A 17027-nucleotide genomic window follows, 5' to 3' on the forward strand; every position below is an offset into this window, starting at 1 on the left:
TAAAATTTTAATAGAATAACATATTAAATAAAAATAACATATCTTTTATAACAAAATAAAAATAAAAATAATAAATACAAGCTTAAGCATATTATATAATATTATATATTTAAATCTAAATGAGTTTAAACAATTTAAAACTCATATTTCGAACCAATTCATATACACTTCTAAAAACAACACCAATGGAACAAATCATTTAGCAATATGATTATATAAATCCTATAGAGAACAAAGCAAATAAAATTTCATTCAACAAGAACCAACAAAACGAGTGGAGAGGCTGATCGAGCTGACTTTCAAGGGTGTTGCCACAACGAGTGGAGCTTCTGGCGAGTCACTACCGGCATATTTGTCGTGCATGAAACGACTCTCTACGATAGACTCATCCTTCAACACAATCTTGTAGCAATAACAGCTCTTTAGGCCCTGCTGATTCCTGTAGCATCCATGGCTAGTGTTCTTCACTTGATGGAAATCCCATACCACACTGAACTTGCCCACAGTCGCGACTACGTGACGCTCTTGTTTACCATTTTCGGTCACCTAAAAAGAATCATCTATGTCAAAGAATGTAAAGGAGAAATATGATCACAAATGGAACATATCGGGTGTAAAACGGTTTCGATTGTACCCAAGAGAAATGGCCACCGTGAAATTTGTTGTCATTCCCGGCTAAATGTGAGTCCAGAGGTGTCAACTTCAACAATCTGGGTGCCGGGATTTGGTTCCCCATTCTACCGGTAAACCCGGTTTTCGTCTTCCCGTCTTTATCTGTAAACAAAGAGCAAATGAGGATCAGGTATGTATCAGTTGTGCCCAACACCCACTTCCCATCATAGGTAACGTCTACGTCAGTGATTGGAGAACCGAGTCCCGGAAAAGCGGTTTTGGCTTGCCTCATTGAAGCCTCGAATACAACCTGATCTTCCCATCAAGTGACCCGACCACAATCGATCCGGCACCAGTACTAGCAAAGCACTGAAAATTCGTCCCTCTCGTGAACTGGTGTCCTTGTGTCCAATGCAATACAGGTGAACCACTTGTGGCACTATCTTGGACCCTCCCTTTCTTATCTCTCATATCCCATTGGCATAATATATTATCATCCAATCCTAAAAATGTAGATTCAGAGGGATCCAATTGTGACCCTTTGGCATCATTTGTAATATCCTTCATCCTGATATCGGTCCCATCTATCTCGAACTTCCATTCTGTAACAGTCTTCCCAGTCTCGATATCGACTTGCTTAAGGCCAGTAGCATTAGGCTTCCCTTTGTTGGCCGGACTCATAAGCATCTTATTCGTCTCGGCTCTCATCAACAGTGCCTTTTTTGGGGTCAAATTCGACGCATTCCCCCCACTATCATACTTAACACGAATACCTTTCCCATTAATCCCACGGTTAAGGTTCCTATAAACATGGACACCAATATCATTTACCAAGAAACTATTATCCAATGCACCTAAAGCCAAACTTTGAACACCTCCATTCGCAGCTTCCTCGAGCTCCTCCATCGATCCTTGACTCCCTTTTAACAGAGTCGAATCCGTGCTATGATCCTTTGCATCTTCCCACATAGAATCATCTGCTACCTCAGGTTTCACCCATCCGATAAACTCCTTCCCATAAACCTTGGACCTTGTTTTCCTCACTAGCTTCCATGCCATAAACATTCTCAAACAAACAATTCTGAAACAGGGTACCGAAATTCCTGTACTCATAATCACTCAAAAACTTCAAAGCCCAAACAGCTTTATCAACGAAATCAACTCTTCTTTGATCCCCAAACATTTTCAATTGCATTTCAGTTGAAACCCGAACCCTAACTTTAGACCCCACTTCCAAAACCCACCCTGCACCGTCCAGTCCATCATCGTTGCCGTCGGTTTTAGCTGTTTTGACGAAATTATACGAAGTGAGCCTCTCAGAGATTACCCATTTGGCTTTGGGGGTGTTTCCTCCGATGTGAAGATAGAGCTTTACTGGGTTTTTCAGATTGGGGTTTCCCTGTTGTTGGGAAGAACTGTATTTCAGTTTCAGGGATTTGAGTTTAGCATCAATTTCATCAAGGCCTTTGTGGATACCTGAAGAAGATCTGGATTTCTGGTGATCGCCTAAAGCGTCGTCGTATTGCTCCTCAGCTTCTTCTTCTTCTTCTTCACAATCTGAATCTATGATGCCATCTTCACGGCTTTGAGAAGTGCCCATTTTCAGATTCAAATGATTTGCAGAAATGATTTCAGAGAGAGGTTAAACCACCAAAATTTTCAAACCACTACCCATTTCAGAAAAAGGTGGTTTCAGTTACCATTTTGGGTCAAATTCTGGTGCTGATCCCTCTACCATGCTCAAATTTATGATTCAGTCCTTATATTTTAATTTAACCCTCTATCATTAATCTAAGTAATTAAAGCCGTTGGTTATGCCGATAATAACATTAAAATCTTGAGCACAATAGAAGTATCAAAATCACAATTTGACCGACATTTTATATAGGCTGGACTTTGGCACTTTGAAAAATAAATTGCCTGTTTTATAATTGCATGTATTATGAATAAAATGAAGCACTAGATTGTAGCTTTAATTTGGAAAAAAATTCCTGTAAAATTATATATATATATGTAGCACCAAAATCCAAATATAATAGTGTTACAAGGCCTCAATTTCCAGGTAATTTCAATTGCCATTGCCTCTATTCTAAAACAGCATTGTTTAAACCATAATTACCTTGGCATTTGCATATCTTTGGCAACATTGACCGAGAAGCAATGCTGCCCCAATCTATATCGTAAGCAGAACAAACTAATCTCTATTAATGAAAGACAATGGGAAGCATAAGAAGTGAGTAAAACAACAAAAGTGTAAAGATAAAAGACAATGGTTGACCATTCTTGTAGAGCATCCCGAGCAGCAACACAACATGTTATGGCATCTGCAATAGTGGATATTACTAGCTCAGGGCCGAATATTTTGTAGTGCTGTAAGAGAAACACCACAAAATTGATAAATCAATTGATGAACAAGATAGAAAAATATGATAAAGGCAATGGAAAACGAAACTGGGAGATCAAAAGGTTCTCAAACCTTTAGTATCTGAGCTTGGTCTGCTCTTCCTTCCAACTCTTCTAAACCAATCTCTTTACCATCGATAAGTTTCTTCACAGCTTTCATTTATCAGAAACTCTTAATGTAACATTAACGTCGAATATGCGGGATATAGTCGAAGATAGAAATAGTGAATTGCGACAAGCAAAACATGTATATATATGATATGGTACCAACTCATTACGAGAAGCATTAAATCGAGCAGCGAGGACATAACTCAAATCATCAGAGATACCGCATCTTTTCAAGGACTCTGTAATCTGGAAACAATTGTTAGTAACCAGAAAATGAGTAAAGTACTAGTCATAAACAGAGAACATTACATACTTAGATACCAAGTAATTGTAAACAAGCTTAGAATGCACTGGAATAAGCGCCTAACATGCTGCAACTAGAACAGGGAAAACATCTGGAATCTGTCGAAAGATCATCAATACATGAGATACTAGAGAAAACCATACGAATCGATTCAAGATCAAAATTAAATCGGCTAGAAACATAAAATAGAAAACTCAGGAATTCATACAAGTGATGAATTAAGAAATTAAACTTCAGGGTTCAGTTTCCCAGCTTGCATGGATTCTTTAAGTTCCCTACAAGGTAACAAAGCAAATTCAGGGCCAAATTACCCAATGTTAGCATTTTCAAAGGAATCCCATTATAAATAGCATCAATGGGGTTTGAAAATTCTCGAACAGCATAATCAGGGTAATGGGATTTAAACCCAATCGCTCATATTGATTGGAACAGACTTAAGAATTCATACTTGCATAAACTATCAACAAAAAAATAAGAACAATTAGAAACGACAGCGTAGAGAGTACTTAGAGTTGGTGACGTCAATGAAGAGGGCAAGCGAGAGAGTGTTGCCATGGATTTCAAAAACCTTCATCTCTGCTTTCACCTTGCTTTCTCCCCAAAAATCAATAATCAGAAACCCTGGAAATGGAGATTAGGGGTTTTTGGTTTGAGGTTCAGTCTCTTTTGCCAGCCTATAAACGTAAATACGGGTGCGTTTAATTGAAAAAAAAACTAATAAGGAGAAATTTTGAAAATTTCAAAAGAAAATTGCTTAATTTTTTTTATCAAAATAAAAAAAAGTAAATTCTTTGATTAATTAAATGAATACAATCATACAATTCAAATAAAAAAATAGTAAATACTCATCTTAGATAGTGAATGACAAACTCTGTCAGCACAATAAAAGTTTTAGTCTCAGCATCAATAGAATATTATGACACGTTGATAATTAGCTTTGTCACAATTCAAGCACAATATATCTGGAGTGATTGTAAGCACTTAATACGATAAAAAAAATTAGTCCCGAATGGTCCGAAGCAACGAGCAAAAATCGACAAAAGAATCAAGCATTCACCAAACTAGAGAGAGCGACAACAAAATCATCTCTAAAAACACTTGTAAAATTAAGATTACATGCATAAGTTAAACAAAAAACGTGTTAGTGCTACAAGAGTATACAAAAGTTTCTAAAATTGAAGACTTATTAAACAATGAAAAAACAAACAAAAAAGACATATGAAACTTAAGACAACACGAATCCAAATTGACACGTGAAATTTTTTTATCATTAAGGAAATCGCTTTATTGTGATTTGTGATCTTAATTTATATAATGGATAATGCAATATGTAATGTCTAAATTTATCAAAATAGTTAACCCAGATACCATAATAAAAACACATATTTGATAATTCATATATCCCACTAATATCTTTAAAATAGAAATATCACATTAAATATTTTATAAAAGTATATGTAGCAAATGTGATATTATTCCAATATAAATCATACTACCTAGGACTCATTGGTAAACATATTTAAAGGTAAGCAGTGAGTAGTAGACCAGGTCAAGCAAGTTCTCATGGATTCTGCAAATTGGATTTCTATAATCATGCATAGCCATTAGTCCTTCATTTCTCATCCTCTTCTTCCTTAAATATCATTTCAAAATTTACCCAAAATTTCCCTTCCTCTCTCCCCCCTATCCCCAGCCAAATAATCCAAATTATCGGCAATATGTATGTCTCTATCTTCCTCCCATGGCTGCTTACCATTCCTTTCTTGGTCCATTCATCCCATCAGCAACCTAAAGGTATATTACATATGTATAACCCGATTTCACTAATACCCCATTGCATGTTTCTCTGCAAAGTTACATGATTATATATATATTTATATGTTGCAGGTTTGTTGATAAATTGTGGCTCCGACGTTAAACAAACGGTACCGGAAACCGGCCTGACGTATATTCCCGACGACGGTTTTACATTTTCCGGAAACAAAACATCTCTTGACGCCAAAGATTTGTTTCCCATATTAAGCACGCTCCGATACTTTCCCGACAAGGTAGCAAGGAAATACTGCTACACGTTCCAAGCCATTAAAGGGTCGAAATATCTAGTGAGAACCATCTACTATTACGGTGGTTTTGATGGTGGGAAAGAGCCGCCGGTGTTCGATCAGATCGTCGGAGGGACGAAATGGAGTGTCGTTAATACGACGGAGGATTACGCTAATGGACTCTCTTCGTATTTTGAGATCATCCTTGTTGCTCACGTTAAGACCCTTAGCGTTTGCATTGCGAGAAATAACCAAACAGTTTCTAGCCCTTTTATATCCGCCATTGAAGTGACTTCTCTCGATGATTCGATGTACAATTCCACCGATTTCGGTGCTTATGCTCTTGTTACGGTGGCGAGAAGTAGCTTTGGGAATGAAGATACCATCAGGTAAGGGTAAACTACATATACAACGCCATTAATGGATTATATAAAGTTGGTTAAAATATGAAATTAGTCCTTGTACTCTTTGAAAATTTAAAATTTAGTCCCTATAATTTTTAGATTTCAAAAGTCAAGTCCAACTGTTAACACTATTAAAATTATTTTGTTAAATTCAGATTCATTACAACGTTATTTTTTTAGTTACATTGCTATCAAGTAAGCATTTTTTTTATTTCAAAATGTTACACCAACAAATTTAATTTCAATGTTAATAATTGGACTTGAATTTTGAAATATGAAAAATGGAAGAACTGAATTCTTAAAAATAAAAGTATAATGCCTAAATTTCAAATTTGTGAAGAGTAGAAACACCTACTGCATATTTTAACCTATATAGCTTGAAAGAGGGTGTTGTTATATCAACAAAAGAAAAAGGAAATTGTTGTCTATGGTAAATGTGCAATCTTTGGTCTGATTTGGAATTTCATCTCACGACTTTATAAAAATTGATAAGTTAGTCCCTCTATTTTAGTTCATTTTGGAATATTTCTCATACTTTATCAGAACTGAGAAGTTAGTCTAATTAGGCAGAGAAGAAATCAATAATTTTTGTGTTGGTGAGATCAAGATAAATTTATAAAATTTCGAGGGGGCAAAACTGAAACATTTATGTTGGAAAAGCTTAAACTAAATTATTAATTTTTGAAAGGGTCAAAAATGAAAAATTCTCATTTAACTAAGGAATTAGTAAAAACCAACTATTTATATGTTATAAATTAGCAAAACCCAGCTTTTGAAGTAGGAGGACCAAAATTTGACCAATTGAAGTAGAAAACTAACATTTTCAATTTTCGTAAAGTAGAGCGATGGAAATTTATAATTAGGTCGCACTTCTTTTGAAGCTTTCCTGAAGATCCATATTATCGATTGTGGCAACCATTCAAGGATGACAGTACTGATGTTGTTTCGAGCCAATCGAGCATAACCACTTCGGAGTTTTGGAACAAGCCGCCGGCCGAAGCATTTGCGACGGCAATAACGATGAGCACCACGAAGAAACTTGATGTCCAGTGGCCACCAGGGTTGCTTCCAAGCACCAGATACCACGTTTCATTATATTTTCGTGACGATAGAAACTCAAAGACAAATACATGGAGAGTCTTTAGCATTATGGTAAATGGAAAAACTTTCTATAGTAATCTCAATGTCACAACCGATGGTGTGACTGTGTATGCACCAAATTGGCCTCTATCAGGGCAAACACTAATCAGCCTGATCCCTGATACTAAAAGTTCCATTGCACCTTTGATCAATGCCGGTGAAATCTATCAACTTATGCCCCTCGGTGGAAGGACATTACCACAAGATGGTACCGTATTTTTCGATCACTAGTTTCGAAATTCATTGTAATGGTTATAATCCATTTTTATTTGGTTCTTAACAATGTGCTGCTCTTTGATGTTTCCTAGTGATGGCAATGGAAGAACTTGCAAGAGGCTTTGACAACCCACCACTTGATTGGAGTGGTGATCCATGTCTCCCCCGGGAGAACTCGTGGACCGGAGTTTCATGTTCCCAAGAAAAAATGCCTCGAATTATCTCTCTGTAAGTATCATTTATAGCAAGCACTTGCTTTTAGTGTTAAGTAAAGGTATTCACAAGTGGAGCCAAATTGGGTTCGAACCAAATTTATGTATAGTTTTAGCAAATTTCATGTTTGCTAAAGCTCAATCCAAAATTTAGATTCAAATTTTATCAAAATGTGTTCATATTTGTAAATAATTAATCAACTTAATATTTTTTATATTCACATTATGGTATTATGAGCTAATTGCACCAAACATTCTCAAACTATAATCCTTATTTTAAATTGGCCCTCAAAATTAAAAACATTTTAATTACATCCTTAAACTATCTATATTATATCGGTAATGTCCTTTCGTTACTAAAATCATTAATTTAACTATTAAATGAGATGCTAGGTTTTACGTGATGTAATTTAAAATGAAATTTAAAAAATGAATATTGTAAAAATTTTGGTTTTGAGATTTTCAAAACTTTTCAGAAATTACCATTCTCTCTCTCTCTCTTATTTTAGTTTTTAATATTAAAAGTTAGACATTTTAAAACTTTTATTTTAAATTAAGTCACACAAGATTTTACATGTCATTTAATGGTTAAATTAATGATTTCAATAATTGAATGACTTGATTGATATAACATTGATAATTTAGGAATGTAATTAAAACTTTTGAAGTTTGGAGACAAATTTAGAATGTGGGTCATAATACGGGTCAAAATACTTGGATAACCTTGATATTTATTTTTTTAATTTTAAATATATATTTTTTGTTTTTTCTCCAATTGAGTTGGTGTAACTTATCTCGGAATACCAACTTGAGAAGCTTTATTTTATTGAGGCAAGTAAATAGTTTAATTTTTTTTTCAAATTTATTTTTCGAATCTATTATTTCAAGCTCGAATGAATAACTCAACCCTTAAATAGATTTAATCAAAAAATAACACATATTTGGTTACATTTGAAGGCAACTTACCAACCTTGGGCTTACTGGAATTCTAGCTCCAACAGTAAGCAATTTAACTGCACTCCACCATCTGTAAGTGAAAACTAGCACTAGTCTCTTCAGTTCCATTGCTTGCAAGTTGTAGTGTTAATTGCTATTAATTGGAAGGTTAAAAAATGTTATAATTTTTGTAATTTAAAAAAATTAAAATTTAGTCCCTAGTTTTAATTTTTATTTGTTAAATTCAGTTTAATTATAATATATATTTTTTAATTACATAGCTATTATTAAGTGAGTTTTTTAATTTCAATATGTCACATCAAAAATTTAATAAAAGAAAATTAACAGCGTTAACAGTTAAATCTAAATTTTAAAATCTAAAAATAAATTAAAATTAAATTCTTGAAAATAAAAAATGAAGATTGAATTTTAAATTTTTAAAAAATACATAGACTTATGTTATATATTAACTTAATTCGAAACCATGTTGTTGCTGTAGTTGGTTAGGGGATAATCAAATATCAGGTTCCATCCCAGAGATGAGCTCAGTGGATCAGCTTGAAACTCTGTAAGTGATCCTCTTAAAACTCAGTGGAAGGGTGTTTTAAGAAAAGGCTAAAATCCAATATTGGTCCTTAAATTATATTGTTTTTCCTGCTTAGGTACTTAAAATTTTTTTTTGGGTAAAATTTGTTACTTAAATTATCAGTTTTGTCTCATTTTATCTCAAAACATGATACCATCCAATAAAAACATGACATGTAACGCATTTATATTGCATACCATACATTTTTCGGGTAAAATGAGATGAAATTAGTAGTTCTGGTAATAGTTTTGATGAAAAAAGTTAAGTATCTAAGTGGAAAAAAAATATAATTTGAGGTTAATTAAAATAATTAATAGTTTTAACTATTTGGACTAACGATATCATAAAAGTAAGAAGGTTATATTATGCTAAACAATAGGGACTAAATCTTAAACTTATACATAATAAAAAGACCAAAACTGAATTTAACCACTTATTGTATTTTAGCATTAATCTGGTTTTTGCCCTTTGAAAAGGCATTTGGAGAGTAACAATTTTACAGGGCCAATCCCCAAATCATTAGCCACACTTCAGTATCTTCGTGAGATGTAAGTGTAAACCCGATGGGAGCAAAAATACAAATTGCACCAATCATAATCGCCCAAACTTCAAATTGGTCCTTAAATTCAAAACATTCTTATCAAAATATCAATATTGTATCAATTAGGCATTTTCGTTGGCAATACAGTTAATTTAGACATTAAATGTCAATTTGGATCTAACATGTAGCATACTTTAAACATGTAGGTCAATTATGGATAATTTTAAGAAACTAACATCAATAAATTTTAAGAAAGTAACATGCTAGATCTAAGCATTAGCCTTAGGTACATACGTATTTACGATCTGATTCATGTGTTTTAAACATACTCTACGTCAAATTTGAGTTTGACTTTTAATGCACAAACTAATAGATAGGCTGACTGAAGGACTTGGCTGATTCAATACTGATACTTTCAGAATTCAATTAAAATGTTTTGAAATTTACGGATCAATTTAAAATCTAAAACATAATTTGAAGACGACCGATGGAATTAACCCTATATATCAACCTAATGGTTTTCTGCATATTGACAGATTCCTTCAGCATAACAAACTTGATGGTCCAGTCCCTCAAGAACTACAAGGGAGAAAGGGCTTACATATTCTGTGAGAAAAAAAATTCATCATTCCAAAGCTTACATTAAGGGTTTTTTTGGTTTTAATTGTAAATTGGTCCTTAAATTTTGTTTGTTTTGATTAAAAGTGGTCCCTAAACTATCAATTTATCCCATTTTACCCAAAAAGTGTATGGCATTCAACTGAGACAATTGACTGTTTAAGGACCACTTTTGGCTAAAAAAAACTTTAAGGACCAATATGGAAATCAGGTATAATTTAGGAGTCAATTTACAAATAAAGCCTTGGTTATGGTTCTTTTTCAGGGTGTCTCCTGAAAATCATCTATCAGTATAAATGCTAATGAAGAAAGATATAAGAAAGACAACAACAGAAAATTTCAGCACCAAATGGACAATGGACATTGGCAAGTTTTGGCCTTTAAAAAGTATGTATTCAAGCAGTAAACACCTAACTATCATATCAACACATGGGATTTATTTTTATTTGTGTCTTCGATCTCAGCTTAATGTCTTGATTTTGTTCAAATGAAGGGTTAGTATAAATTATGGCTCAGAACTTAGCAATTAAGTTTACGTTGGTACATTTCCTTTTTTGTCCATTTTAATATCTGAACTTGGAAATTAAGTTTATTTTTATCCTTAAACTTGGATTATTTTACATTTTCTAAGTTTAGAATTAAAATGGACCTAATTATCAAGTGTAAGTTTTAAATTGGACGTCAAAAAAGATATAGATACCACAATGAACCTAATTACAAAGTGCAGGGCCAAAAATTACATTAACCCTTAAAATGAAAACCGAAACTGTAAATACACAAATCCTTTATATTAGATTACATAATATTAGAAGAGTGAGATTAATTATATTAGCTCAAAGGATGAAACATGTTTGATTCCCATCCCATTAATATGGCATTCAACTTTTTTGTTTCCCAATGCACCCCAACTATCACTTAAATTTTTAAATATTCTAATTGAATCCTCAGAATATCAATATTATATCAATCAAGTCTTTCTATCAAATTAATTATCGATTTATACGTTAAATTTCAGTTCTAATTTGATGTCAAACAATTAGATTAGGATTTTTTAATCTAAAAACTAAGTTTTTAATATTGAACTTTTATGTACAAAACTATATATCAAATTTCATTCAACTTCAATAACTTAATTTAACCTTATTTTCCTATTTCCTGTAGCATATATAAACAATGCTTTCCATATTCCTTTGCAATGAAAATTTTTATTTTTCCACATCAATGAGCACTTTTCTCGTATTTAATCAAGGGTGAAGCTGAGAAATTTTCATTTAGGGGTCAAAATTAAATTGTATATTTTATAATAGTAAAAACATAATTTTATTATTTTAATAGCTTATATCTTTATAAATTTTAGAGGATTAAATTAATTTTTTTATCATTTTTGGGGTTCAAAATACAATTTTACAATTATTAATTTAAAATTTTATAAATTATAAATAATTTAAATAAAAAATTCTTTATATTAGGGGGACCAAGGCCCCTGCCAACTCTTATATCCACCCCTGTATATAATGAAATTTTCTAACATTTTATAATTCAAAAACCCAAATCGAGTTTCCAAATTGTTCTATATAGCAAAAATAGAAATAGCTTCTTCTTTTTTTTCATTTGTTAGATTTAAGAGGTCAATTCCTTCATGAAAAGCTTTTAAAATGTCTATATAATTTTCTGTTGAGATTTTATCACTCAACCCTAAAGAGAACTCAAATATTTGAGGTTATCCGACAAAGTGAAACTATTCCGTCGAAATATACCTTTCATAACACAAAATCATTTAATTTTCAAAATATCATCCGCCCAAAGACAACAAATCCACTCTAAACAACATTTAAGACCAAAAAAAAAAAAGCATGAGGAAATTAAATCATGCTTCTTAGTTTACTTTTGCTAGGGTTTTTTTTTTAACTAAAAACAAACCAACAAAGTTAGAGTCCTTTTAAATGGACGGTGTGTTTACCTGCATTTAATATAAAAATAACAATAGTGGTAAAATTAGTTATTAAAGTTATACTATAGCACGAAACAAAAAAAAAACTAAATGTTCATACTTAAGATAAACATCCATCCAAAGAGACCATTAATATTTAATTTTGTTATAAATAAAATACAAAGAGAGACTTTAATCTAGTTTACATTCAAAGCACCTAAATAAGAATAAAGAAAGTAGAGTTTTTTTTTTCCTCCTCCTTTTTTGAGATCCAACATTGTAAATCGAGCCTTGTTTTGAACACCAAAAATATATAAGATAGATTCTTTGTATAGATTAATATTAAACAAAAGACAAGTTTGCTACCAAAATGGGAGACCAAAGTGGGACAAAGACTGCCCAATTAGACCAACATTTTCTCCATTTAACCATGAGAGTTGGCACCTTTGGCACATTGTCTTTACCCTTTATATAATCCATAGCTTTTTAGGTCTCAAAGTACCCAAAATCAACACTTGTCAAATTCCCATTTGGGGATTCATGTAAATAAAAAAGGAAATTGGGAAAATTTTATACAAAGGTCCCTGTATTTTATGTTTTTGTTGAGTTTAGCCCTATACTATAATGATCATTTCTAATCTCTATACTTATCAATTAATTCTAGTAAATAATTTGACGTCATTTGGGTGGGTTTGGATGGGTGGTAGGTGTGGTGCGGTATGTTTAACTTAATTTTTGTCTCGTGCTACAATACTGCTATAGTATCTAATCTCACTACTACTGTTATTTTTACACTAACCGCAGATAAACGCGCCGCCTATCTGAACCCAGCTTGAATTTTAATTTATGATAACATAACATAACATAACATAACATAACATAACATAAACAAATTAATAAATTTTGTACAGTTGGACAAAATTTTTGTGTGTCAAGGTGTATATATACCATGTAGTCATGTTAAAAAAATCATGTCATTATTTGATGGAATTAACTCAAAAAGGTTGGCTTTAGTACTAAAATATAAAAGTATTCATCTCAAAAATTAGAGAAACTAGAAATGATCAAATTATAATAAAGAGATTAAATTAGTAAAAAAAAATCAAATTATAGTAAAGGGAATAAATTTGTGAAAAATGTATAGTATGGAATTAATATAAAGAAAGTTAACCTCACGAGTACTGAAAATACACATTTCGAGAACTAGAGACACTAGAAATGATCAAATTATAGTAAAGAGACTAAATTAGTGAAAAATGATAAAATTATAATAAATAGACTAAAATTTTTAAAAGCTATCAAATTATAGTAAATGGATTAAACTAGTTAAAAATGCGAATTAATAGAAAGAAAGAAAGCCTCATGAGTGTTGAAAATACACATTTTCGGGAACTACAAGCACTAAAAATGATCAAATTATAGTAACATAACTAAATTCATAAAAGAACATATAATAAAAGGACCTCTTATATAATTTGACCAAAAGAATGAACCATGTGAAAGTTCACTAGGCAAAGGAGAAAAAACAAATTGATAGTCAAAATAGATTAAGTAAAATAATGTTTTAATTAATTAATTAATTAATTGGTGTATAGATAAACTTTAATTTCTACTTGATCACCTTTTTAACAGCTAAGGTCCACATGGAGCTTTACAAAGTGTTGAAAAGACTTGAACCTATGCATGGTTGGAAATGGCAATAACAAAACATAATAATGTTAAAATATAAGAACCCTAACATGGGATTTTGGGGGGTAAATTGATAATGGATGTAATAATTGTCTCAAATATATGTATGTAAAGTTGTGCTACTTATAAAGTAATCTCCATCACACCTTTTTATGAACTTGGATTAATCATGTATTATTATTATTATATTTTAACAATAATTGATCCATTACATTAAAGATAAAAAAAAAAAAAGTACTTGTTTAACTTAGAATATTTTTTTAATATTGTGTGTTGGTCCGATGGTTAATATGTTCATTGTTTTAGGTATGGTATGAGTTCGAGTTATGTTAATCGCGTTACTATTAGGACTTTTATCCTCCTCTTATAATTCACCAAAAAAGAAACTTAGACAATTTTTCTAACCCCAATCATCAACTCACTAACACTAACAAGTTAAGCATATATTTTATGAAATTAGTGCATATATTAATAGTCAAGTTTTATAGCAATGTCCCTATACTATATATATTAATTTAATTTTTCTACTATAATTTGATTAATTTTAATTATTTTATTTTTGAAATGTATATTTTAGTTTAATTTTATCAAATAAATTGAGGTGACTTAGGTTTTTTAAAATGTATGATGAGAATATATATTGGCATTTTCTGAATAATTGATATTTTTTTATATATATATGTTTTAAAAAATAATTTGAGTCAATTTTTGGGTAGAATTAATGAAAAAATTTTAATCTCAAGACTGAAAATACACGTTCTGAAAAGTTAGAGATTAGAAATTATCAAATTATAATGGGGGGACTAAATCCACTAAAAACACATAATACATGGACCTTCTAAACAATTTAACCTATAATAATTTTATGCAATTTAATTAGGTGACAGTTAAATCTGTTTGGTTAAATTATATCATTAGTCCTATATTATGTGTAAAGTTGTAGATTTAATCCACATTCACGCATTGAATCATTCTTAGTGGCTATATTTTTTGAATTCCAAAATTTTAATTTTAATGCAAACGACAAATGTTAAATCTATTAACTAACTTTTCGTATGAAAATAACAAATAAACATAGCATTGCATATGTGATAATATATTGGAACACATCAAATTTCAAAAATAACAATACTTAACTTAATGAATTTAATAGTTATTATTTGGTTAGGACTAAACTTTTCAAATTCTAAACGTACGGGGACCGGAAATGACCAAATTTAAGTATAGGTACTAAATCCACAACTTACGCAAAGTTCAGGGTCTAATAGCAGAATTTGACCATTTAATTAATAATAATTGGAACCTAGTCACATGAGTTGGCCAATACACTCAAAAACCAGTGAGCAACACTACTATACTATAGACTAGCTAGGTCTCTCTCTCTCTCTCTCATATATATATATATATATAGATATATATATAGTATTTGCCAGCTTACTAATTGCATAGTTTAGCCATTGTTGAACAAATACAAAAGTTAAAAAAGAAAAGAGGGTTTAAAATTAATTAACCCCACCACATTATTATTATTATAAATCTCGCATTAGATGACAAATCTAAGTAACATGAGAGTGTCCAAGATGTCATATATATAAACCCTAAACATCTCCATGTGGATTCTAACAACTGTTAAGCATTGTTCATTGGTGTTCTACAATGGACCCTAGGATTTCATTCTCTAACGATTTTGCGGATGTAGGGATCAAGTATGAGAACAACTATTACAGGGAAGCTCCGGTATCGTCGTCGGAGTTCGAATTCTCCGTTAAAAACTACGCTATGATACCGGCGGACGAGATCTTCTTCAAGGGTGTGTTGTTGCCTTTGAAAGGTGATAATGAACATGGAAGGAAGTTGACCTTACGAGATACGCTACTCCTGGATGACGGTGATAATGGCGGCGGTTCATTCCGGCAGAAGGGTTCGGGGTGGTGGAAAGAGAGGTTGGGGTTGAAAAAGGCTAATGTGGTGAGTAAAAAGAGGGAGAGAAATGAAGGTATCCATGGTGAACATATTATTAGCAAATGAAGCAAAACAAGATTAGGTGAGATTAGATAGCGTGTTTTTTTAATTTATGTTTTGCAATAATTATGTGTGTTTTAACTATATGTTTTGGTTGTAGGGAAGAGAAGTGCCATTGAAGCCTTAGAGAGATGATGTAATTTGGGGTGTTAAAGCTAACTATGTATAGGGGTGGAATACAAGGAGAACAAATCCTTTGCAATTCAATGGTTTTTTTTTTCTTTTAAGGTTTTGGAGTGTTTCTCCCTGTCCTGTCTTGTAGTATTTTTGTCTTTCATTTTGATTATGTATAAATTTGTCTGCAGTTTTAGGGTTCTTCACTTACAATCCATGTAATTCTATTTGTCTTGTTTCTATATTTTTCAATTTTCAGATTTTGTTTTCTTCTTCAATTTGGCTCATCTAATCTGGGTGTTGGACTTTTTCTGTTTCCCCTTAAATGTTAAAAAGAAGCCAACAAATGGAAACTAGGATGGTAACGAGGTGAGCCGGTTTTTTCTTACTCTCTCATTTTAATTTATATTAAAATATCATCTATATAAACTATACAAAATTTTTTATATTTATTAAATATAAAATCTATTCATCTTTGGAAGATTTGAGATGCATTACATAACCCGAATGGCATTACTCCACATTGATAATGACCATTAGGTACACTAAAGGCTGTTAATGGTTTAGATTCATCAGTTAGCATTATTTGCCAAAATCTTGATTTACAATCAAATTTATTAAAGTATTTTGCTTGTTTAGCTTACTTTTTGTCTCACGCTATAGTATCGCTACAGTATTTAATCTCATAGTCACTGCTGTTTTTACACTAACCGCAGGTAAACGCACCGCGCATCCGAACTCAAATAAAACCGTTCACCCAAATTATTTACAAAATTACCCCTCTATACATATTTAATTTATTTTCCAAGCCCCCTTTCACCACAATTTATTTCTCCCTCTCTTGCTCTCTTTTTAATTTATTTCCCAAGTCCCTTCTCTTTGTAAGGAACCTTTGTTGTCTCTTTTTTCTTGTATGCTGTCATTGTAAATCACAACTATTCCACAGGTGAATCATCAACCAAATCTAATAAAAAATTGGTATCACAAATCTTTCTTTTTTTTATTAATCACATTTTCACACAAAATCAAAAATATTTTAAAATGTCTGAATTCATGGGAGTCAAGTATACTATTATTTTAGGAGTATGAGGTTACAGCGAGTTAAATTCTTTTAAAATCAAGCAAGGTCAATGCATCCCACCCATTCCCA

At 31.8% G+C, this 17027-nt stretch overlaps 3 protein-coding genes across 3 annotated transcripts; 2 read left to right on the forward strand and 1 right to left on the reverse strand.

Moving 5' to 3' along the window:
* Window positions 1-91: 91 nt before the first annotated feature.
* Window positions 92-4137, reverse strand: LOC108474538 (protein CYPRO4). The gene is given in 7 exon segments (XM_053025394.1): window positions 92-546; window positions 635-909; window positions 912-1638; window positions 1640-2982; window positions 3089-3369; window positions 3437-3702; window positions 3934-4137. Coding segments are annotated over 4 exon segments (1869 nt in total). The 5' UTR covers window positions 2213-2982; window positions 3089-3369; window positions 3437-3702; window positions 3934-4137; the 3' UTR covers window positions 92-252.
* A 951-nt stretch (window positions 4138-5088) lies between these two features.
* Window positions 5089-10116, forward strand: LOC108475294 (putative leucine-rich repeat receptor-like serine/threonine-protein kinase At2g14440). Its single transcript, XM_017777263.2, has 8 exons — window positions 5089-5221; window positions 5315-5858; window positions 6755-7221; window positions 7322-7457; window positions 8399-8470; window positions 8877-8945; window positions 9440-9511; window positions 10041-10116. The coding sequence occupies exons 1-8, from the start codon at window positions 5146-5148 to the stop codon at window positions 10114-10116; spliced, it is 1512 nt and encodes a 503-aa protein (XP_017632752.1). The 5' UTR covers window positions 5089-5145.
* Window positions 10117-15300: 5184 nt separating this feature from the next.
* LOC108475293 (uncharacterized) lies at window positions 15301-15791 on the forward strand. The gene has a single exon (XM_017777262.2). The coding sequence runs from the start codon at window positions 15398-15400 to the stop codon at window positions 15767-15769; it is 372 nt and encodes a 123-aa protein (XP_017632751.2). The 5' UTR covers window positions 15301-15397; the 3' UTR covers window positions 15770-15791.
* The last annotated feature ends 1236 nt before the right edge of the window (window positions 15792-17027 follow it).

The sequence above is a fragment of the Gossypium arboreum genome, chromosome 3 (assembly GCF_025698485.1).
Source record: "Gossypium arboreum isolate Shixiya-1 chromosome 3, ASM2569848v2, whole genome shotgun sequence".
Lineage (NCBI taxonomy): Eukaryota > Viridiplantae > Streptophyta > Magnoliopsida > Malvales > Malvaceae > Gossypium > Gossypium arboreum.

What these genes read in the sequence shown, in the direction of transcription:
- LOC108475294 (XM_017777263.2), top strand. Translation starts at nt 5,146, where the DNA reads ATGTATGTCTCTATCTTCCTCCCATGGCTGCTTACCATTCCTTTCTTG. An exon ending in ATCCCATCAGCAACCTAAAG is followed by an intron (nt 5,222 to 5,314) that starts GTATATTACATA and finishes TATATGTTGCAG; the next exon opens with GTTTGTTGATAAATTGTGGC. An exon ending in GTGGATCAGCTTGAAACTCT is followed by an intron (nt 8,946 to 9,439) that starts GTAAGTGATCCT and finishes CCCTTTGAAAAG; the next exon opens with GCATTTGGAGAGTAACAATT.
- LOC108475293 (XM_017777262.2), top strand. Translation starts at nt 15,398, where the DNA reads ATGGACCCTAGGATTTCATTCTCTAACGATTTTGCGGATGTAGGGATC.